The sequence below is a fragment of the Phoca vitulina genome, unplaced genomic scaffold (assembly GCF_004348235.1).
Source record: "Phoca vitulina isolate PV1807 unplaced genomic scaffold, GSC_HSeal_1.0 scaffold25, whole genome shotgun sequence".
NCBI lineage: Eukaryota > Metazoa > Chordata > Mammalia > Carnivora > Phocidae > Phoca > Phoca vitulina.
The window spans coordinates 21084185-21108797 of NW_022589728.1; the positions used below are offsets into that span (position 1 = coordinate 21084185).

Sequence of the window (24613 nt, forward strand, 5' to 3'; positions counted from 1 at the left end):
ATCAATCTTGTATATTAACCTCTCACATAGTTTTTAAGTGCTTGGTTTCCTTAGCTCATAATTAATTTGAAAAATTAATTTGAAATAACCTTAATTCACACAAAAAGGGAAATACCTTGGGTTCGAAAATTTTGCTAGCTTAAATAGCACATGCCTAATGGTGAAATATAGGGTCAAGTTTCCCCTCAAAGGAGTATTTATTTTCTTGTAATAATGCTTTGTCAACAGCTACTGACTTCTGTTTTGCACAAAGGGTCCTAGCATGTGGTGGTCCTGACATACTAAGGAATTTTCATTTCCCCTGAAGTCTTTGATAATTGCTCTATCTAGTCCTTAGGCTGCAGAATGATTCCAATTTGCCCAATGGGAGGAATGGCTCTCCTTGTACCTCTTCAGAGCAACTGCTATGCCTAGCCCAGTGTTACCAAGATGTTAAGGTGATCAGAGACAGGATTCCAATGGACCACACTTTATTATCTCAGAGTACCCCCAAATAAAAGCAGTGGTATTGACTAAGAAGGGGCATTTTTTTTTTTAAAGATTTTATTTTTTTGACAGAGAGAGACACAGCGAGAGAGGGAACACAAGCAGGGGGAGTGGGAGAAGGAGAAGCAGGCCTCCTGCGGAGCAGGGAGCCCGATGTGGGGCTCGATCCCAGGGCCCTGGGACCATGACCTGAGCCGAAGGCAGATGCCTAATGACTGAGCCTCCCAGGCACCCCAGAAGGGGCATTTCTGACTGAGCACCCTATGTGATCCATTCTACAAAAAAACGTGAAAATTCCTCTTACTTGCAAAAACATAGTAAATGTCAAATTTTAAAAGGAATAGAAATGTATTATAATAATAGGCATAATATATTCTCTTTATTCTGTAACTCAAAGGAATCACTATCTGTAGATAGCAGTGATTTTCTGTACTTCTTGTATATATTTTTGTAACTTCTTCAAGGACATGAACACTCCGCCTCAGGCAAATTGCTCTGTTCATAGTTCCTTGAATCCATCCTAGGCATGCCGACTCTGTACCTTTGGTTTATAGTTCCTCCTGCTTGGAGGGCCAAACCCCTGACCTCCCCATTTTTGTATCTGTACGTTCTTCTTTTAATGTTTAGGTCAAGTCTGAACACCTCCAAGAAATCCCTACTCAGTTAACTAAACTCTTGGTAATTCAACCTTTTGCTGGTTTCCATAACTTTCCACTAATTTAGCTCTTAGCCTATGTGATTATGGTTCTGTGAAAGTGTTACTTTTTCAGGCATAAACTCGATCATTTATTTCATTGCATCCTCCATGTTGTAGGAAGGATGCTGAGGTAAACCTGCTGTAAGGGTCCTGAAAGCTCTTATTTCCCACCAAAGAGTTATTCTTTTATGGACAAGACTAAATTTTTTAAAACTTAAGTTTCCAAATTCTGGTTTACTCTCTTATCTTTTCTTCTTCTTCTTCTTCTTCTTCTTCTTCTTCTTCTTCTTCTTCTTCTTCTTCTGTTCAGTTAGCCAGCATCAGTTAGTACATCATAAGTTTTTGTTGTAGTGTTCAATGATTCATTAGTTGCATATGATACCCAGTGCACATCCCAACACGTGTCCTCCTTAATACCCATTACCCGGTTACCCTATCCCCCTACCCCCTCCCTTCTGTAATCCTCAGTTTCTTTCCCGGAGTCCAGAGTCTTTCGTGGTTTGTCTCTTCTCTGATTTCTTCCCATTAAGTTTTCCCTCCCTTCCCATGTGGTCCTCTGCTCTATTCCTTATGTTCCACATAGGAGTGAAACCATATGATAATTGTCTTTCTCTGCTTGCCTTATTTCACTTAGCATAATCCCCCCAGTTCCATCCATGTTGATGCAAATGGTGGGTGTTCACCCTTTCTGATGGCTGAGTAATATTCCATTGTTAATATGTACCACTTATTCTCTTATCTTTAACATAAACTTCACTTTGCCAGATTGATTACTCTGAAGCAAAGTTTTTATCATACTAGTCTCATATTCAGAGGGCTTCCTTATCTTTTAATTACCCAAACTCCAAAGGCCGATTATAGGCCTGACATTGAAGGCCACAGCATCTGAGCAAAGGCACTATCTGGTGTCACCACTCACTAATTCCCCACACAAACTTCTGCTCCAGTTGATAAAATATTTTTCCTGCTTCCTAAGTTTTCCATTTCCATTTTTTTTTTTTTTTTTAAGGAAACTCTACACCCAATGTGGGGCTTGAATTCACAACCTCAAGATCAAGAGTTGCATAGTCTACCAACTGAGCCAGATGGGCACTCCCTGCTTCCTAAATTTAAAATGAGATATTTTGCCTTTGCTTTTGCCCTTGCGAACGAGGCTCTCCCTCTAGGCCTCTGCTATGCAAATCCTCATCACTCCAAGTTCAGCTCGGGCCTAGGTCTCTTTAAAGACTCCCCCATGTGTGAGTGATTCTTACTCTCCATGCCCTTGTTGTGTTGCTTACATCATTCAGTGTCCAGTGTGTAACTAAAATGCAAATTCTTTGAAGGCAGAATCAATCTCATATTCCCTCATTGGGCTTTGAGTCCCTTAAGGACAGGGCCAGTGTTCTAGTCATCTATGGATTTCCAAGGCATAATACAAGTCCTGATATACAGTATGTGTTTAATAGATGTTTTGAATGAGTGAATGAACTCCTCTAAAGGGATACAAGGCTCAAAAATGTGTCCTTCGCTGAGTAGTCTTTTTTTTTTTTTAATTTTATTTATTTGACATAGAGACAGAGAGAGAGGGAACACAAGCAGGGGGAGTAGGAGAGGGAGAAGCAGGCTTCCGGCTGAGCAAGGAGCCCGGACATGGGGCTCGATCCCAGGACGCTGGAATCACGACCTGAGCTGAAGGCAGATGCTTAACCATCTGAGCCACCCAGGCACCCCATCTCTGAGTAGTCTTAAGTTGAAAGGAAGAGAAGATTTTACAAAAGTGCATCTTATAGCCCGAGACTGGGCAAAGGGGTCTCTGTTGTCCGACAGTCTACCCTGGCCCCAGAAGGTCTTTCTACTAAGCAGAATTTTTAGCCATGTTGAGCAGTTGCCCCAACTCACCATACTTGTGGGGTAGCTCTGCTCCATTCTTCTTTCTATCTGGCAGAGTGCCTGGCACAGTGTTAACACTGTAATGGGTGCTTATAAATATTTGAATGAAGGGCAGATATTGAATTATTAGTGAATAGTCAAGCAAGTTGCTCTTGAGATGTATAGTACTATATTTTTATTGTTAAAAAAAATAATATATATTTTGACTGTGGCGGTGAACACGCTGATCTTAATGTGACAAAACAGCACAGAACTAAGCATGCACACCCACACACGCACGAGTACATGTGAAACTGAATACGGTTGCTAGCTTGTATCAGTGTTAATTTCCTGGTTGTGATATTGTACCATAATTATGCAAGAAGTTGCCCAGGAGTAAAATTGGGCAATAGGTATGTGGACTCTCTGTATTATTTCTCACAACTATTTGAGACTCTACAATGATCTCAAAATAAAAAAGTTTTTAAAAACAGAGCAATTTCTTTGAACCTGGAGCTGTTTTAGGAATTCATCAGACAAAATATATAATGCAGATCTTGAAACAGCTTTCTCTATGCGTGTAGATCATTAATGCTATTTTTAATTCTGAAAGGGATTCTCAGCATTCGGCTTTACCATTCAAAACCACGCCCACCCGGTGGACCTCATCTTGATAGTCTACCTTTTAAATTGCAGTTTCAGGTTGTATTAATTTCATTCGCTTATTAGTGTCCACCAGTTTTGCTAGCAACTTCGGTAAATGTTTCTACTACTTAAGAGATTTTGTGTGAGACGTTGAATGCTGTATTATGGGCGCTCTCTATAAATACTGTTTAAAATTATATGGCGAAGACTTTCAATTTACATCCTGCCAACTGTTTTACCACACTTTTTTTTTTCTTGCCTGTTTGCCTGCTATGTTATCCTCTATAATGAGTGAGTTACAGTAATTGTAGCTGGAAAAATCATCATGCAAGGGGGGGGGGAAGCTCAAAACCTGCCTTATTTTTAAATCAGTAAAGCTTCTGTCATTTTTTGGCTGTGTTACAGCTTCATAGCAAAGTCAAAGAGCCCGTGGAGTAAATGCCACGTGGGGAGAGCCTCTGTTGAAGCATAAATTAACTGTATTTCATTTTCCCTTAATAAAGAATTTCAGTTTTTCCACAGTTAACTGTATAATCAATTTGCTCCCCTGCTGGTTTGCTAACTTGCTGTTGGCTTTCCTTCAATAATATTGAGCGGAGCCTGGAATGAGAGAAAGAGGAGGAGCTGATCTCCCTGAGAATACTCCGCTGTGATAGAACATAGTTTCTCCTTCTGGAATGTGGCTGGGGCTTGTCTCCTTAAAGAGCCTACATGTGTTGCCCTGTGACAGCCCCCTCCCCCCGCCCCCGGCCATCCAACTCTCTCTAATAATACCAGGTATCTTCATAGAGCTGCTTCACTCAGATTGGGTGACTGGACGATTTTCAAGTTTTAAATCCTCTGTTTTGTGCAGCCTTGGGCTTTCCATCCTCCGAGTGCCTCTGGAAGACTTTGCGTTTTATTTTATTATTTTAAAAGTCACTTAACTGTGCAAGAATTGAGAGTGCGAAGTCAGGAAGTATTTCAAGTCAAGTCGCTTCCACGAGTAATGCAACATAACTTTATATCAAACGCTGCTGTGCAATCAGCACTTTAATTGTAAAATTATCCTCCTGAAAGGGCTGGAGAGAGCACAGAAAAAATACATTCTATCCTAACTGCTGATTTTGTTTTCCTGCCCTTCCCATGCCTAGAAATTATACCTTATAGTATGGGTTTGTTCACTAACTTACTTGTAATTCCACATTTTTTCCCCAGCGCTCTGGATTACAAGACACAAGTTAAACATACAAGATAAACAAATATTATCTTGAGTCACAGAATCGCCAGACAAAAAGCCCTTCAGAGCAAGCGGTCTCCACCCCTCCACATTGCTATTTCTGCTCCTCAGTCCTAAAGCAGCATTTCCATCCAAGGACAGGACACTTGGTAGAATTGGGAGAAGCAGTTATGCACCAAAATCGAACCGCCAACCAACCCCTTTATCTGCTTCAGGGCTGGGTGCCTAAAATTTGACTTGTTCCTCAGATGGTGTCATACTCACATTAACCCCTAAGGTGTCTTCCAGAGGGTTGTGGAAGAGGGTAAGATTACACCAACTTCATAGATTCTTGGTCAAGAGAGACACACAGAACTTCCCACTCGCACCATTAGGTATTTTCCTTATGGTGATAGTTTTCACGGTAGGAAAGTTTGGGTATAGTTCTGGACTATAGTTCTCGTTCCTCTCACTCCTGGTTCATCATTACATAATGATTTGGGATGAGGTTCTTTTTGCTTGTTTGTCTGCTTCCTTAAGCCTATTGTAAATCTCTGTTTATTTTTTCTCCTTGCCTTTCACCCCAGAGTGTCCCCAGAAGTATTCTAATTAATTGAACTAGCTCTTCAAGTTCACTCAGTTTTTCCATCTGAAGGGAAAGTCCATTGAAATTTATTTTTCTGAAAGAAATGATTCTTTTTCAGCAAGCTTTTTGAGATGGGGTAAAAAGAAATAAAGGGATGAAAAAATATGCCATTTAATACAACCTCTGCCCCTCTGGAATCTTCAAGGTTTGATGTACACCCTGAACTATGCCTAAAATGCAATGAAACATTCATTATTGTCCTGCCATCTGAACATAACTCTAAGGCTGCTAAGCAATGCTAGGCTTCCTGACATTCTTTTCACTGAACTGGCCCCATCAAAAATTAAGCTTAACTGGCTTGAAATCAGGGCAATATTGGAAATTCAAACACACTACAGTGATGGCAATTCATTCCTGTTTTACAGACTCCACAAGAAAATTAATACGAAGATAATTCTGATTTAATTTCTCTTTAGCCATCTTTGAGAATTATTATTATTTTTTTAAAAAGATTTAATTTATTTATCTCTCAGAGAGAGTGAGTGAGAGCACAGCACAGGGAGCAGCAGGGAGAGGGAGAAGCAGACTCCCTGCTGAGCAGGGAGCCCGATGCAGGACTCGATCCCAGGACCCTGGGATCATGACCTGAGCTGAAGGCAGATGCTTAATGAGCTGAGCCACCCAGGCATCCCTGAGAATTATTTTTTGAAAAAATATATAATTAAGAAGGGCATATTTATTTGAAGAAAACAACCCCACAAACACATTGTCACCAAAACAGGATGTTCTAGTTAAAGCCATTCAAACTGCCATTTCTCCTCATGATCTCAACCAGATTAGGAGCATAGTCAGTCTCATCAAGGCTCAGAACAGTTGGATTGGGGCAAAAAAAAGCACATTGAAGACAGTTGTTTGACTGCTTTGGGACAAGCCATGACAAGCGTAGGCAATAATTTGAGAGAAACTTTTCCAAAAGGTCATGTACCAAGCTCTTAATTTAGAAAGCAGTGGGGATCGTGTCCAGTCAAACAATGGCGGCCACACCCATTGTGCCCAGTCAGATAACCATCCAAGAGATTTATGGTGTGACTCACTTGGAATCCACCAAAAAGATGTTGCACAAATGTTTTCTCTGAGGCTGGAGTTTTTTATCTTCTAATTCCTGGTTGCAAGTGAATCTGTATTCCCACTGTCATTTTTCTTCTCAGCGCTTGCTGAAATGGTCACCATGTCTCTGGTGTATTAATTCAGTATTACTGATCTTTGATAATCTTTCTTATTCTCATTTTAATCACATCACTTGGTTAAAAAGAATCTGCACCGGCATATTTGTTATTTCTGATAGACATTTTTTCTTCAAGTTTATAGAAACTCTGCTACAAATGGATAAAATGACGGCTAATGCTACAGCTCTTTCTCCTTGCCCTCAAGAAAATGAGAGAGTGGAGGGGCTCATTTAGGAAAGCAAAACACGTTTTATTGGTCTGTGTAGGGCAGGTAGCTATGGATATCTTGCTTCTGTGAGAAAGCTGGTAGTCTAAAAAGAATGTCTTTTGGGGGGCGCCTGAGTGGCTCCCAGTCGTTGAGCATCTGCCTTCAGCTCAGGTCATGATCTCAGGGTCCTGGGATCAAGTCCCGCATTGGGCTCTCAGCTCAGTGGGAAGCCTGCTTCTCCCTCTCCCATTCCCCCTGCTTGTGTTCCCTCTCTTGCTGTGTCTCTCTCTGTCAAATAAATAAATAAAATCTTTAAAAAAAAAAAAAAAAGAATGTCTTTTGGAGCGCCTGGGTGACTCAGTCAATTGAGTGTCGGACTTGGTTTCGGTTCAGATCATATTCTCGGGGTCGTCAATGGACCCCCATGTTGGGCTCTGTGCTCAGCACAGAGTGTTTGAGATTCAATCTCTCTCTCCCTCTGCCCCTTCCCTCCGCAGACAAATAAGTCTTAAAAAAAAAAAAAAAAAAAATGTCTTTGGATAAGTATGCTTGAGGGGTAAAAAATTCCTCTTCCTTTAGCATGTCTATGCTGAACACACACACACACACACACACACACACACCCATAAACAATCACAACAGAACAGAAAATCAGGGTGAACAAAGTGAAGGCAAAACTGAAAGAGGTGGGGTGCCTGGGTGGCTCAGTCATTAAGCGTCTGCCTTCGGCTCAGGTCATGATCCCAGGGTCCTGGGATCGAGCCCCGCATTGGGCTCCCTGCTAGGTGGGAAGCCTGCTTCTCCCTCTCCCACTCCTCCTGCTTGTGTTCCCTCTCTCGCTGTGTCTCTCTCTGTCAAATAAATAAATAAAATCTTTAAAAATAAAAAAAATAAAAAAACTGAAAGAAGTAAGAAGACTAAAGTTAAAATTTATTGTACTACACTCCAGGGTTTGTTTGTTTTTTTTCCCCCTGCCCTGTGATCAGAAGCATTCAATGTAACAACTGGCAAAGACAGAAATCGGAATAATGATGAAGAAGGAAATTGCAAGAAAAAGTATAGGAAGTTTTTGAAATGAGAGAAAAACTACCCTTTTCTCTTTTTCCTTTGATATTAAACTCGCAGTGTCACACACATACACACACACACACTACTTACATTGTATAACTTAGAAAAAATAAAATTAAAAAAATAAAAATGTCCCTTGTTTCCACCTTTACATGCTTTTGCTGGGCATACAGAAAACAATATACTTAATTACTGTGGTGATACAATAAAGCAGATTTATCATACAATGAGATATGTTACTTGATATTTTAAAATTAAAAATAGATTTCCCAAATAAATCAATTTATATACTGAGTGCAAACTGAGAATTGACCAAGGCCATGGCCATTATCAAAAATCTCACCTCCAGGGGCCCCTGGGTGGCTCAGTTGGTTAAGTGTCTGCCTTGGGCTCAGGTCATGATCCTGGGGTCCTAGGATCCAGTCCCACTTCGGGCTCCCTGCTCAGCGGGGAGTCTGCTTCTCCCTCTGCCCCTCACCCCCCCTCCACCCATGCTCACTCTCTTGCTCTCTCTCAAATAAATAAATAAAAAGAATCTAAAAAAACAAAAAACAAACAAAATCTCACCTCTATCCAAGTAATTGTCAAGGGAAACAAGGTGAAATGGAAGCATGTACTCCCTATTTATTCATTTATTAATTTTTTTCATTTATTAATTATTTAACAAATATTTGTTAAGCACCTACTAAAGTATCGGGTAGTATGAGGTATTGTATCAGTTAGGGTCCTAAAATGAAACAGATGGCACATTCAAATTAGGATAATCCGAGGGAGTTTATTTACAAGACGGCTTAACTGCAAAAGTTTCTGCAGGAACCCAAGGCTAACATCAGCACAACCGTTACGACCCCCAGGTTCTGAAGGGACAAGGTGAAAGGAGAGGGAAGGCGCTGGGCCGGAGAGAGTTGCAAGGAGCAGAGGACTGCACAGGTTAGGAGCCAGGGGAACTGGTATCCTGATCTCACTCTCCTTCCTCCCTCCAGTCTCCATCCAAGACTCCCCACTGACTAACTTGGCCTTATCTAGAGAGCTCAGCGCTGGTTGACAGAACCCTGACAGGCCAGCCACCAGGAGGCGAGAGCAGAGGGGAGCAGTGTGTCAAAGAGATGTGGATGGGTGGGTGGAAGACCCTGGCACAGGTGCAGACGAGAAAATCAGAAAGCGCCTGTCCTCACAGAGTTTACTTTCTTATTAGAAGGTGGCCATGTTCACATGTAACAAGGAGAGCCTTAAGTGATATTAGGCAAGTACAAAGCCAGGGCTAATGTCCAGTGGGGGCAGTGTGAAATGCAATGAGTGGCAACAACATGAAGTCAATGTACTCTGAACAGCTGCCATGTTTCTTCAAGAGTAGCCTTTTAATAGATCCTAAGCAGGATTGTAGAATAATATGTACGTTTATCATTTTTAGAGACCTTGCTCCTTATGATAATGTAAGAAGCTGGAAAAGGGAGAACAGAACCGTTGTGTGAAACACACACTCTATTTTCTTTTCTTTTTCCTTCTTTTTTTTAAATAAAGATTTTATTGATTTATTTGGCAGGGAGAGCGAGAGAGGGCAGTGGAGGGAGAGGGAGAAGCAGACTCCCTGCTGAGCAGGGAGCCCAAAGTGGGACACAATTCCAGGACCCTGAGATCATGACCCGATCCAAAGCAGACACTTAACAGGCTGAACCACCCAGGCGCCCACACATATCCTATTTTCAATTCTTTCTCTTACCATAGGAGCATACGAGGTTGACGTATGCATCTTGACCTCTAGCACATGTCTTATACATATACTATGCTCCCTTGGTAAATCCTTTTAAAAATATAATTTCTCTTGATCTCAGTGTTCCCTATCCTTCAGGGCTGGAAGTTCTCTTAGTACTCCAATACTAATTTCTTCCTTATTAATTAATCCTTACTTTATTAGTTATTTGAGTATGCATACGTTTCTTCTGTGCTTTCATCCTGACCTTAAGTTGTTTAGAGGCTTATGAGTTTTTAGCTATTTCTTTAGATTCCTTTCCACAGTGTCTAGCACTATAGGTAATGCAGGGAGGGTATGTAGTTTGATTAATTATATTTGATTATTTGGATAGATAAATTGTCCCATTAAAATTAACATAACATTTATTCTTCAACCTGCTGGATCAAGATCCTCAACAGGTGGCTTGATCATATATCCTGTTTTGCCTGGAACAGTGTCAGAGTATGCCTGTATTATTTGAATAAGTATTAATAGCTCTCTCCATTTATAAATGTATCCTGAAGAAAATATTTCTAAGTCATATACTAGGTAAGGGTCTAGTATCTGTAATACATAAAGAACTCTTACAACTCAACAGCAAAAAGACAAATAACTCAATTTAAAAATGGGCAAAGGACCCGAATAGACTTTCCTTCAAAGAAGATAGCCAAATAGCCAATTAGCACAAATATGCTCTCTCAAATATGCTCAACGCCACTAATCATTAGGGAAATACAAATAAAAAAACCACAATGAGATACCATGTCACATCCACAAGGATGGCTATTATCCAAAAAAATAAAGAAAGAAAGAAAAACAATAAGTGTGATGAGGATATGGAGAAATTGGTAGCCTCATAAATTGCTAGTGGGAATATAAAGTGGTGTTGCCACTGTGGAAAATGGGGTGCTGGTTCCTCCAAAAGTTACATATGAATTCTCCTATGAGCCATGAATTCCATCCCTAGTTATATAATCAAGAGAAATGTATACAGATAGCCCCCCACACAAAAACCTGTACGTGGATGTTCGTAGCTGCATTATTCATAATAATTGAAAGGCAGGAACAAACCAAATGCCCATCAACTAATGAATGGATAGACAAATGTGGTACAGCCAGACAATGGAATAATATTCACTCATGAAAAGAACGGAAGCACTGCTGCATGCTCTCACAGGGATGAACCTTGAAAATATTATGTGAAGTGATTGAAGTCAAAAGGCCAAAGATTATGTGATCCTATTTAGATGAAACGTCCAGAGTAGGCAAATCCATGATGAGCGGCTGTTTGAGCTTGGGGGAGAGAGGAATGAGGAGGGACTGCTGACTGTGTATGGGGTGCCCTTTAGGGGAGATGAAAGTGTTTGGGATGAGACAGAGGTGATGCCTCACAACCCTGAAGATATTAAGAACCACTGAATTGTACAGTTTAAAATGGTGAATGTTATGTTAGGTGAATTAAATCTCAATTTTAAAAATCGCAAAAAAATCTGTGACAAAACAAAATCCCAATGTGTCCTGGTTTGGGCAATTAATGATACGATCACCCTATTCGTACGTAGGACAATTACTAGGGAGTAAATGGAAGAAAATAAAGATTACAAAGATGGCAAGGACCTGGGAGCTGAAGACTAGAAGGAAGGTCTTTTTCCAAGATCCAGTTCTCTAGGAGATAGACAGTCTGCATTACATGTACAAAGGTTTGATTTTTGTATTTTCAATCTGTTACTACTCAGGATCAAGGTCAGACTGAAATTTTAAAGATTCTCTTGAAGAGTAAGGGTTAATATTCCTTAGTACAGAAGGTTGCCCACCCAACACACTTTTTTTTAATCACCATAGATATTTATTTAAAGTAATACATTTGCAGCTCAGATAGTCCTAAATTGTACATTTCAGGTTTATTCAACTTCTTAAAAATATTTGAGGGCGGCTGCATCCACAGATTTCAACTCCATCATTATTTCTTTGTCCATTCTTCTCTCTCTTTTCTTTCCCGAATAACTTCTTTCAGATATGGTTCAAGGTAGAATTTATCCTCCTCATATTTTGTCCACTGCTCTTTAGGCAAGATCTGATGCCTCATGGTCAGGTCCAGTGCTCTCTTAATGCGAAACATCCTGTCGTTATAAAGGTTCTCAGGAAGCCTTCTTATGGCCTCTTTCACATCATCACCCTCATATATTGTATCATCTCTCATTAACCCCAGTTTATTGAACCCTGCAGCATTGTAGTACCATTTTCGAATACCCTCCAGCCACCGGCTTGATGCGGCAACTGCAGGCCTGCTCGCCATTTTGACCCCCCACCTAACACACTTTTAACTTAGAACTTTCAGATAGAGGAGAAAAACCAGAGGCTTATTAGCCTCAAGTTAATTCAGCAGAGGGCCAGGAGCTTGGGAACTTCAAGGCTAAGCAGGGCCAAAGTGCTGATGTTGAAACTTTTATATCAAGCCTCCCCTAACACCCAGGGTCTCCTGGCGCATTCGGATGAGCCCAGGGCCAGGGTCAGTAGCAGGTGTGCATCGAGGATGATCCTACACGCTGTCCTTGCAGAGACATCCGGGACAAGAGTTACCTCTGTCTTCACACGTGCCATGGAGCCGAAACCAATCCATTCTGCACAGAGAGGACTGATAGATGTGTGTTAACCTGGTTCTAGAGCTGAAAAGATGAACTCACATTCCCGTTTAGGGGAAAAGCATTTGAGAACTACGAGTTTATAAGCCTAGACTGTCTGTAAGTAGAAAGCTGTATGGAATCTATACCCTTCCTTAATTTTAACTCAGATGTTGTATGAGAGGCTTCCTTATAAATAAAATGCCCGGAAATCTCCACGTGGCCCTCTCAGATGGGCCTCTCCTCTGCCTCAGTTGGCCACACCATTGTCTTGCCTCTTCCTTCTAGTCTCTTCTCCCTGGACTTTCATCAAGGACTTTCTCTAGACTTAGCCATATGGAGAGCACACAGGGATAAATCTGGGTATTTGCCTTCCAATACATTACAGTCAAGTTGAAGAGACACATGAAATACACAGAAAATGCTAAATAATGTTATGCTTTAAATAACGCATGAGCATGTCATCAAGTCACAGATGATGAAATTCTAAATGAGTGGTTTAGGAATAAGTACTATGAGTTTAGGAGGATGAGATCACCATGGGATAAAAAAGATTGAGAATAGTTTGTGTTTCATTTAAAGTAACTCTCAGGGTGCCTGGGTGGCTCAGTCGGTTAAGCATCTGCCTTTGGCTCAGGTCATGATCTGGGATTGAGCCTGGCATCAGGCATCTTGCTCAGCGGGGAGCCTGCTTCTCCCTCTGCCCCTCCCCCTACTTGTGCTCTCTTCCTCTCTCTCAAATAAATAAATAAAACCTTTAAAAAAAATAAAGTAACTCCCATCTTGAAGAACTCTTAAGGATTTTCCACTGACAATTGAAATATGTTGCCCATTGACTAGGGTTTGAAAATAGTTTTGTTTCATATAATTATAATGGATTTGATGTGTACTGTAAAATTCTAATACAGTCTTCCTTCCTAACTCCAAATTGGATAGCCTCTTAGCATTTGTGGTAACAGGATTTGACCTATAATACATTGTGTTTATATAATACCCTATATTTAGCATCAAATGGAAAAGTTTTCCAATAATGAGGTTTTGGAACACAGTCAATTCATAGGAATCAAGTCATGTTCGTGACAGCTCAGCAGCTCTGAACTGTTCTTGAGAAGAGAGTGAGTGACAGGTTGCAAAACTAGCAATTGTGCAAAGAACAGAGCTGTTCCCTCCGTCAAAACTTGACTGGAAACTTTCCCTATAATGGACTGTTTGGTTGTTTGACCTTTCTCTGGGGAAACTGTCCTTAGCGTCCCTGATCCTCCCACCCCGCCCCCTTAAAAACCTTTTGTTCTATCTCAAAGGTAGTTCTAGACCATCAGCTAAATTATCTCGGAATGTCGGCAGGCTCCAATTTTTAGCTTGACAATTACCTCAATGAAGCATGCTTTTTTCTTTCCTTTCTGAAAAACCAAACCAATCCACGACAAAACAAAATTTACCAAAAATACCACCATCCCTGCCAATAACAAACAAACACCCCCCGCCCCCAATAACAGTAACAACAAAAACATTCCAGGAGACAAAATTCCCGTGCCAACATCACTTTGCAAAGATTTTAGGGACACACTTGGTGAACCTTCCATGCTGAGAATGTTCTGGCACAAAGAAATGAGAAGTTTTCCTGTTTCAGGTGTGGTTTTTAGACACAGAATTTTCCATACTGGATTAGATCATTTTTCCATCAAGGCCAATATCCTGCTTAGCTGACATGAAGTTAATGATGGTGAAATGCTTTGAAAACATAAATACCACATACATAAGAGCAATAATGAGCCTGCATACTAGTAACTTTATGGCCCTAAGCCCTGGTTCATGAAAAGAACCTTAAATGCATAGAAGAGATAAAGTATTTAAAGATTCACTTCTTGCTTTTCTTCACATTTTACATGTCTTGAGGAAATAAATATTTTTTTTTTTTTTAAACCTGGAAGTCTTCACAGTTAAGGGTGTTTCCAGAACCAGCGAAGCATGTGTTTTGTGATCTTCTTTACAATGTGGAAGTGTTTCTTGGGTCTGGCTGTGAAGAACTGAGTTAAGCCAGTTGCATGTAACTATAGGGCTCCCTGCCTAGAAATGATTATTTTAATTCTTCTCTCCTATTGGACAGGGAATAGGAGGGACGGAAACTTTCCCAAGTACTATTTCTTAAGTTGTATAGCTTTAAAATTGCTCAGAGAGAGGGAGCCATTTTAATTCAAATCTGTTTACCTGGTGTTTCTTTCAGGTTAGTTCAATTTGTTTTCTACCTATGGGAAGGACTTTAAAATAAGGAGTATAGTTTTTGCTTTTTTACTTTAAGTGTTGTTTTTTGTTTTTTAAAGATTTTATTTATTTATTTATTTATTTATTTATTTGAGAGAGAGAAACAGCATGAGAGGGAAGAGGGTCAGAGGGAGAAGCAGGCTCCCCGCTGAGGCTCGATCCCAGGATTCCAGGATCATGACCTGAGCTGAAGGCAGTCGCTTAACCAACTGAGCCATCCAGGCGCCCTAAGTGTTGTTTTTTTAACAGCTTTTTGGATTAACAACAACTGAAGTGTGTCTGGGATTCATCCGTGAATTATGATTGCTTTGCTCTCTACAAAGGCTGAAAAACAAGGGAGTTTTTTTCACCCAACAGACTCCCTTGTTCTTTTTTTACTTTTAAAAAGGGATCTCAAATTTTCCATTTCAAAAGTTTCCGGGTAACTTTACCATTTGGTCTTTATTTAATGTGGAACTGTTTAGATCGTGTCAATAACACTTGCTTTCTCAAAAATTTCAGAACAATTAAGATTCTGATGCTTTAGGAGCTTATCTTTTTTTAGGATTGTTAGTGTCTATCTAGATTATATCTAATTTTTATAAGCATTACTAAATAGCAGACTTTACAAAATATTAAAAAAGGTGCCAGAATAATACTTCATATTTATACTTAGTTTCAATCTCAAATATCCCAAAGCACTTTGCATACAAGCATTTAGTCTGTTTTATAGATGAAGAAATTTAGGGACTAGAACAGCCACTGTAGCGCCGTGTAGTAAAAAACGTCCTGAGCTGGAACTAGACCCTGATTTTTTTAAGATTTGAATGTACCATCAGAGGCCTGGCATTTAACCTCCCTGGCGTTCAGTCTCTCCACCTATACAACAAGGGATCTGGAGTGGATATACTGAGGACACTGAACTTCTACATGTCTAAACTTGGAGGAACTTTCCAACAGCATGAAAATGAGTAAGAGCTAAATTTAATTTGCCAGCCCTAGAGAAGGGGCCTGGGACAGAAGGCTGAAAGCCAGTGCAGGTGATGGCTTCAAGAGTAGGCATTGTTGGGATCAGACTTCTCAGTGCTCTGGCCAAGCACTGGACGTTGTTGCGAATGGCGTTAGGTGACCTGAGCTCGCATGTCTATGAGTGGGCAGGCATAGACTGGGACAAAAAGTTCCAGTCAAGGGGCGCCTGGGTGGCTCAGTCGGTTAAACGTCTGCCTTCGGCTCAGGTCATGATCCTGGGTCCTGGGATCGAGTCCTGTGTTGGGGCTCCCCCCTCGGCGGGGAGTCTGCGTGTACCTCTCCCTCTGCTCCTCCCCCCAGCTTGTGCTTGTTCTCTCTCTCAGATAAATAAAATCTTAAAAAAAAAATAGCTCTAGTTGATTCAGTGAGAAAAAAAAAAAAATCCAGTCAGGCCCATTGTTTTCAGCCATGTGTGCCTAGTAGTTATTAGATTCCCAGAGTTTTCATATCTTTGTTAACTGACTTTTGACTTGCTTTCCTAAAACCAGCATAACCTGCTAGGAGGTAGGTTCATAGCTATCATTGTACATACATGGTGCCAAGCAATAAATTAAACTTTCTTAGTTTTCAAATTAACTGATCCTGCCTAATTGCACAACTAAAATGTTTTCTGGTTATAGAAGCAATGCCTGTTTTACTGAAGGACATCAGAAAAAGTTTTTAGAAACTATAAGTAAAATAAAATCGGCAATAATCCTGCCATCCAGAGAACACTCACTCTAAACATTTCAGTATGTTTCCCTCAAAATATACAATTTTTGTTTTCAAGACAGGGATCACATTGTATACATGGCTTTAAGCCTCTCTTTTTTTCTATTAAGGAGATACTGGGAGCTCTTTCACATCACAAACGAACTTAACTAGTAAGTTGGTATTTAATTCTGATGCCAGACATCTGGACGAAAAGTAAAAAGTCTGTCAATTATCTAGCTATTTTCAAACACCCAGATGTTTGGCATCAGACCGACAAAACATTAGAATCCCTGACCAAAATGTGCAGCTTTTGCACAGATGTCTGGCATTACGGAGGCTCACTCTCTCTGAACTGACTGGACCTTTTGGCAGAAGAGAGCGCTTATTAGGTCAAAAGTGTTTCAAAGTTTAGCTCATGTGTACATGGGTAACTTTTTCATTGTTTCATAATGAATCAGTGGCACGAAGAAGATACACATTTTAGGAGCCCTTCATCTATTTTGGTAAAAGTCTGCTAGCTACGTTTTTAGGCATTTCTCAGCCGATTTGACTGTTCACCCCAAGAGCTTAGCATGAAGTTTTTGCTTCATTCCAGTCTTGGTCTTGAGGATTTGTCCCCTACTTGGGGGTTTGTTTTGTCTTTTTGCTCTAATTAAGGAAGTTCATTCTGGCTGTTAATTTTATTAACAGATTGCTCTGAATATTTAAGAGTCACGTTAACATGCCAATATCACTGACAACAGTCCTGCTTAAAATACATTAAGATTTTTTCTAAAAGAGATTTTTATGGTTTCCTAAGTATCTTGTTCCTTGGGTCATAGTCCTCCTCCTAGTTCTGTATTATATATTTCCACATTATGCCCTTTTTTGATTTCTGAAGGTATCATTTATAATTGTTCAACAAAGTTCAGTGTTATCCACAGTTGTGTCACCCCAAATTATGTAGTTGAAAACATATTCATAATTATCACTGATACTATATCCTTAATATATTTTTCTACTTCTTGACATTCTCAAGTGTAGGTGTCTTTCATTTCCATCCTATCTGGTTTTCTCTTTGTTAGTGTTACTATGATTATGTCTACTACATGTCTATTAGTGTAAAAACATTTCTACTTCTTGTTGCTGAAATGGGGAAAAAAAGAGAATCTATCCAAGTTATGCCAAAAAGAGCTATGTACTGAATAATTCAATGCGTGAGTCAATTAGTAACGGGAACTAAGTTCATATCTTGCTTCTCACCCACACAACGCTGTTCAGCTTGTCCTCCACGTTCTCCTCCCGGCTCTTTTGCCAACTTGCTCAGTTGCCATAGGCAGGGCATTAGCTAGGGCTTGGCCTCAGGTTCTTTATCCTTCATCCATAAAAATATTATGAGACATTCCCACGTTAGTATGTTTTGTGAAATAATTTGTAAAGGTTCTTTGACATCGTAAATATTAAATGTTGTTACTGCTGAGTAACTTGATTTATCTGAAGGAATTGCACTAATAAACCAGGTGGATAGGTTTTTGATTTTTTTTTAAAGATTTTATTTTTTATTTTATTTTATTTTTTTTAAGATTTTATTTATTTATTTATTTATTTGAGAGAGAGAGAGAGAGAGAGAGAGAAACAGCATGAGAGGGGAGAAGGTCAGAGGGAGAATGAGGTTCCCCGCTGAGCTGGGAGCCCGATGCGGGACTCGATCCCAGGACTCCGGGATCAGGACCTGAGCCGAAGGCAGTTGCTTAACCAACTGAGCCACCCAGGTGCCCCAAAGATTTTATTTTTTAAAGTAATCTCTGCACCCAACGTGTGGCTCGAACTCAACCCCAAGACCAAGAGTCGCATGCTCTACTGACTGAGCCAACCAAGGCGCCCTGTTTTTGATTTTTTTTTTAAAGATTTACTTTATTTATTTGAGAGAGAGGAACAGAAAGAGAATCTCAAGCAGACTTCCCGCTGAGCACAGAGACTGATGTGGGGCTCGATCTCACGACCCATGAGATCATGACTGGAGCTGCAATCAAGAGCCAGACGCTTAACTGACTGAGCCACCCAGGTGCCCCCTCTGTTTTTGATTTAAAAAAAATACTTAAACCACCTCATATTTGAGGACTGACTCTTTGTTTCTTGCACGGAGGGTAATTGCCTCATTTCCAGTTTTAGTACCTGGGTCTATGTGTGTTTTGCTATCATGAATATTTTCTTCAGATGTATTGAGTGTCATACGCTTGGTGTTCTTGCCCAATTGCAATTTACTTATGATTTTATATTCTAGGTGCTTTTCTGGGATCTGAACAGGTCTAAGTAAAGCAGTCACTAATGAGGTGATATGCCACTGCTATTCTGGGATGATATCTTCACATGATTGCTATGTTTCATATGACAGCAAATCTTTGGATAAAAATGAGAAATTATAGTTACTTAGCTAGATACTTGAGAGTCTCTAGATGGCTGTCTTCTTTTCATCCAAAGTACTACGGTGCTGGGCTGTAAAAACATTACCCTTAGAGTTCTGATCTAGTGTCCTTTAGATGTAGATTTCTACCTGGCTATAGAGGTTGTATATATTAATAAGCAGAGAGATATACATGTGGCCATACATACAAAAATTATTGAAAGAAATCATAGTTTCAATTCAAGCATTTATTTGGCAATTGATGATTAAACTCAGTCGCTAATTGGTTGCTTTAAGGTTAAGTAGTTGTTTGATAGACTTCAACTCTTATTCCTTATTATTGGTGTAGGCATATATCCGGGTACACATAGTCTTTTTTTTTTTTTTTTAAAGATTTTATTTATTTATTTGAGAGAGAGAGAATGAGAGAGACAGCACATGAGAGGGGGGAGGGTCAGAGGGAGAAGCAGACTCCCTGCCGAGCAGGGAGCCCGATGTGGGACTCGATCCAGGGCCTCCAGGATCATGACCTGAGCCGAAGGCAGTCACTTAACCAACTGAGCCACCCAGGCACCCTGGGTACACATAGTCTTATGCAGCTGAATTTTAGGGACTGTTTTCTGTTATCTACCACTGATGAGAAAAGTCAGACTCCTCTGTTTCTCTCACATCCCTCATCCAATCCATTAGCAAGTCCTGTGGCACTACCTTCAAAATATATTCTGAATCTAACCACTTCTCCCCATTTCTACGACCTCCACCTTGGCCTAGGCTATTTCATCACTTGCCAAGACTATAGCAGTAGTCTCTGGCCTGGTCTCTGTCTTTCCAGTCTTGTGTCCCATAGGATCTCTTCCCTCCACCGATGCCAGAATGATCTTTTAAAAATGTAGCCTGGATCATGCTACTTTTTTGCTCTAAAACCCCCAAAGCTTTCCAAAATATTCCGAATACAAGCTGACCTATAAACCCCTGCATAATCTAGATCCCGCTTCTCACTCTTCCTGTCTCTCTCCGGCCACACAGGCCTCTCACGGGTCCTCACGTGTATGAAGCCAGCTTGTGTCTCAGGGCTTCTGTGCTCACTGCACTGTCTGCATGGATACGCCTTGCCTTGTGGAGTCATGTTATATCAGCTGTCTGTTCAATGTTGTCCCCTCAGAGAGACCTTCGAGTGCCGTGTTCTCTGAATTAGGTTGCTGGCCCCTTGTCATTCTCAAAACCCTTAGCCTGCTTTATCTTTCTCCGTGGTCCTCTTCACTATCTGAATTTATGTTAGCTACACTTCGGTCTATACTTTGTTATCTCTCTCAGCTACCAGCATATCATCTTCATGAGAGAAGGAATTTGGTTTGTCTTATGCATTGATGTATCTTGGCACCTAAGTTGGTCTCGTACTTAGTACATGCTCAGGAAATATCTTTTCACTGAAGAAATGACTTAGGGTTGAATTTGGACCTTGGTTCTCTAGATTTATATCATTCTATTACAGCTCTGAGCTTGCAAAATTATGTTTCTTGGAGGCATAATTATCAGCAAATAATGTTTCCTGGACAGTCGACCTAAAGAAGTCTAGATAGTATGTGGAGATAGTTGAGTCAGATCATCAACAGTTGATCAACTACCTGATTTGTGTTTTCAGCTGTGGTGATAATTTCTGCCAGGTGATGCAGACACGGGTCCTTTTGGCTTCCAGCATGATTGGGGTTAGATCCGCCATCCTCACATGCCATAGGGGAAAGGGGACTTACGCACTCACTCTGTGCGTCACTAGGGTCAGTTTTCTTTCTTTCTTTTTTTTTTTTTTTAAAGATTTTATTTATTTATTTGACAGAGAGACACAGCGAGAGAGGGAAGACAAGCAGGGGGAGTGGGAGAGGGAGAAGCAGGCTTCCCGCGGAGCAGGGAGCCCGATGCGGGGCTCGATCCCAGGACCCTGGGACCGTGACCTGAGCCGAAGAAGGCAGACATTTAATGACTGAGCTACCCAGGTGCCCCTAGGGTCAGTTTTCTTTCTCATCTTGGCTCACCTCACAAATCACTGAATATTCCAATGCCATGGTCATTTCCTATGTTGTTAAGAGCATTCTCTTTTCTCATATTATTAAAGATGAAAAAGACAAAAGTTGATCTGAAGGGCCCAGCCACCTGAGCAGAAACTTCCCCTTGTATGAACACTTGTGGTTAGTCCCATAACAAGTATATGTTGAATTCTTTCCAAGTGTCAGATTGTGTGGTGAGCACTAAGAAAAAGCAAAAACACAATAGCCCTTTCATTCGTATCACACTTTTTTAGAGCTTTCACAGATATTCTTTATCATTATTATTATTAAGTAAACCCTACCATCAATGTGGGCTCGAACTCACTACCCAAGACCACTAGTCACATGCTCTACTGACTGAGCCAGCCAGGCACCCCCACATATTCTTATTTATTTTGTTGATAGTCTCCGCTCTCAAGAATTTTATAATCTATTTGTGGCTTTAAAAGTATAAAATAATTAGAGACTAATGTGAAAGTATATAGTTAAAGGCTAAATTGCTTGGTTAGAATAGATATTATAGGAATTGAGGGCTGGGCAGGCTTGGACTGACTGGACTGGTCCTTTCAGAGAAGGTTCCAGAGAGAAGCTTAGGGTTGAGCCAAAGCTTTGTCTGACTTCCTACTGGATCATTACTTATATTAATATAAGATGTATTTCATGCTCCCAAAGATCTTATAATCAAGTAGAAAGATTAAAAAAGTAACATTAAAACAAAGCTGAATTTGGTACTAATATAAGAATGATATAAGCAAAACAGAAGGGGACATCAGAGGAAAAAGAGATAGCTTCCCATCAGGCTATCAAGGAAAGCTTCATAGAGAAGGGGACACAGGACCTAGGCTTCAAGGATGAGGACCACTCCCGCAGGCACAATGGATTCACTCTACTGGCACGGACAGCATCAGTTTGGCCAACACTATCAAAGCATTTTCCATGTGTAGCTACAACCTAAATACCTTCCCACATAAGTGCAATCCTTTAGGTTTATAACGAGCGGTATTACTAAAGTAGTCTCTGTCAGGAAGCTACTCGAGAAAGCGATTCAAACTTACACGCAGTTAAGCAAGAAGGATGGATCACACTTAAAATGGAAGAAATACCTATGCTCAGTCAAAAAGTTTTTCTCTACTCCCCAAATCCAACAGAACAATACTATTTGCTCTTATAAAGACAAAACTTAGTGCTAAAGAAAATAATCAGAATATTATGTTGCTATGTAAATTAATGCAGAATGATAAAAGGAGACGCATCAGAGAATGTGCCCTTTACACATAGAATTGGTAACTCTCTTGCTCAAAGAGGTATGAGGCTCAGGAAGTTTAATTAAGTGCCGAAACTTCCGTAGCTCCTAAGTGACACGACTCCTGGAAGCTGAAGACTACTGGTCTGTCTGGCTCCATCACAGCACTGTGAGCTGCCATAGAGAAAGCCCGAGAGAAAGCAGGCTAGTTTGAAGCAGGAAGACACTTTACGGTAATTCACCAAGAGGACTGTTAGGCTCCTGCCGAAAAATCTGCAAGGTGTACAAACGGATGCCACCGACTGTCAGTCCACCGGCAGTAAATCTTGCTTTTAATTTTAACAGCGCTTCCACTGTTCCCAATAATTACTTACTTTGACTTTTTAGTTTTCCACGTTTACAATGATTTTTACATCAAATTTACCCGTTAGCAAAGGAAGCACTTTGATTCAGTCCCAAACAAAACACAAAACAAAGGCCTCTGAGTCAAGAGAGCTGGGAAGCAGAGGTTTGGGCTGGTGAGTTACATCTGCGGGGAACACGAGCAGTCTGCCGGGCAGCACAGGAAGGCAGAGGGTCGGGGACTAGACACTGAGATAAAGAAGCAAGACTCTCCTGACTTATGCCTCCACTTAATTTTGTTTGAATTTTGCAATCAGAGCTGCCCAGATTTAAGTATGTCTTAACGGAAGCACATTTCAAAGCCAAATCTCAGTGCTGTTCACATCGGCCACCATTTTACCTCACTTTCAGGCAGTGTTCTCTTCCGTTAATGCTATGAACTGAATGTTAGTTAGTGCTGAGAGTGCAAACGAAATGTAACTTGTCATGGTTATCGCCCATGACACATTTCAAAAGAGAAATAAGTGACACTGGATAAGACGATTCAAAGAAATTCCTATATAGAGCACCACTTCTGCCTCCAGTTTTCCCTGTATCTTCAGATAGAAGTGCTGATTTTTAGTTCTCATATTACATATTTGTTGGTTCCTTCTTACCGGATGGGGGTGAGTTCAGTAGATTGCCCTAGTGGTTTTGGGGAAGCAGGAGGAACAAGACCTGTCAAGCTTATTCCGGAAGGAGCACCGAGGAGAGAAAATTGGCAGGCAGAAGGATGGAATGAGGTACCAGGAATGGGCTAGGGCAATGGGTCCAGAACTCATGGGTCTCCCTTTATGTGGCACCTTGGTGATATAAGACCAGGTTTGAGTTCTTAATATTGGCACCCATCCACTCCATCCATGTAGTAATTATTTAAGACTTACTATTATTTTATTATTTTTTCATGTATATACTATATAGATCATAAGATAGTTATCATAAGATAGTTTTCAAAATCCTAGTGTTACTGTAATAGTCTTTCTATTTGGTCTTAGGCCACTCCCGCCAGTTCTAAAAACCAGTAGAATAAAACCTTAGGTCCTAAGACACACTGTATTTTTTACTATTTTCTCTCATTTGTTATTTCAACTCATAGTCACAAACGAACACAGAAAAATCTCCTTCAAACACAGTGGGAATATGACAGTGGGTAGCACTTGGGGAGTACCAGCAGCCTTTATGTGTGGATCATATTACCAGGAAACTTACTATAAGTGAGTTATAGTGAGTTATGAAACTTACTCTAAGTGAAACGTACTATAAGTGGAAATAAAGTACATCAAATATTATTTTCTCATAGAAACAGTGCTGTAAGCAAAGGGTAAAGTTCCTGACCTAGGTCGGGCTTTATGCCAACTTTTACCAAATGCAGGACTTAATAAACTATAAATGATATATTTTATGTTTCAGAGCATAAAGCTTTCTAAAGCATGCATAAATCAATTAAGTGGTGCTACAAGGAGTCAATAAACATAAAATCCATTTAATATGATGCACTCTCTTTGACCACATTTTCCTGCCAAATATTATACTGAAGCAAAACAACTCTAAGGAGCAGGTTTATTAGTTTTATGGATTTCAAGATGATTTCCTTGAGGACATTTTGACGAGCATATTGAAGGAAAGTTTGGGGCAGTGATTTGATGCCATTTTGGAAGAGAGAAAATGAACTCCGTGTTCTCTTGGTCAGTTTCCCTCGTTTTCTTATAGTCAATTTTCCTGTCATAAAACCTCGGGATTAGAACTAATCATGGCCTGCTAGTGTGCAAGAGATTGGGATTCATTTCCTCAAAAGGGGAGAACAACATATGTTCATGTGAGAAACTGCGTGTGTGAGTGTCAGAAGTTACAACACGGGTGTCATTGGCAGAGGGCTGTACGTGTGAATTGCTGTGAGGAAAAATCACCAGAAGCATTGCTTGCATGATTTCCCGCTCTCCAATTTACCACTGAGTGGAAGGGACATTAGCGGAGAGGCTTTGGTTCTTATCACCCCAGTTAATAAATTCAAAGCAAAAATGGGAGGACTCTGAGAAGGTCTGAGAGCTTGAGACTAGGCCTTAAAGTCATCCCAAACGTCATTATGTTAGATGTGCTCATCCTACAATGAGAAATCATCAGTTATCTTCTGCGAATCGAGGAAAATGTTGAGGAAAAATGGATCTCTAATAATTATCCTCCAAATCTTGCAATAAAATCCTGAGGTTTCTGTCAAGCCAGTCTGTGTGACAGGACACAGTGAACAGTACAATTTGTTCTAATTCATTTAGGGGAAAAAAGGGA

General features: G+C 40.4%; 1 protein-coding gene across 1 annotated transcript; it reads right to left on the bottom strand.

Annotated features, from left to right (window-relative positions):
• Nucleotides 1–11657: 11657 nt before the first annotated feature.
• On the bottom strand, nt 11658–11993 carry LOC116643232 (cytochrome b-c1 complex subunit 7). Its single transcript, XM_032422014.1, has one exon. It carries the CDS (start codon nt 11991–11993, stop codon nt 11658–11660), a length of 336 nt encoding a protein of 111 aa, XP_032277905.1.
• Between the last annotated feature and the right edge of the window lie 12620 nt (nt 11994–24613).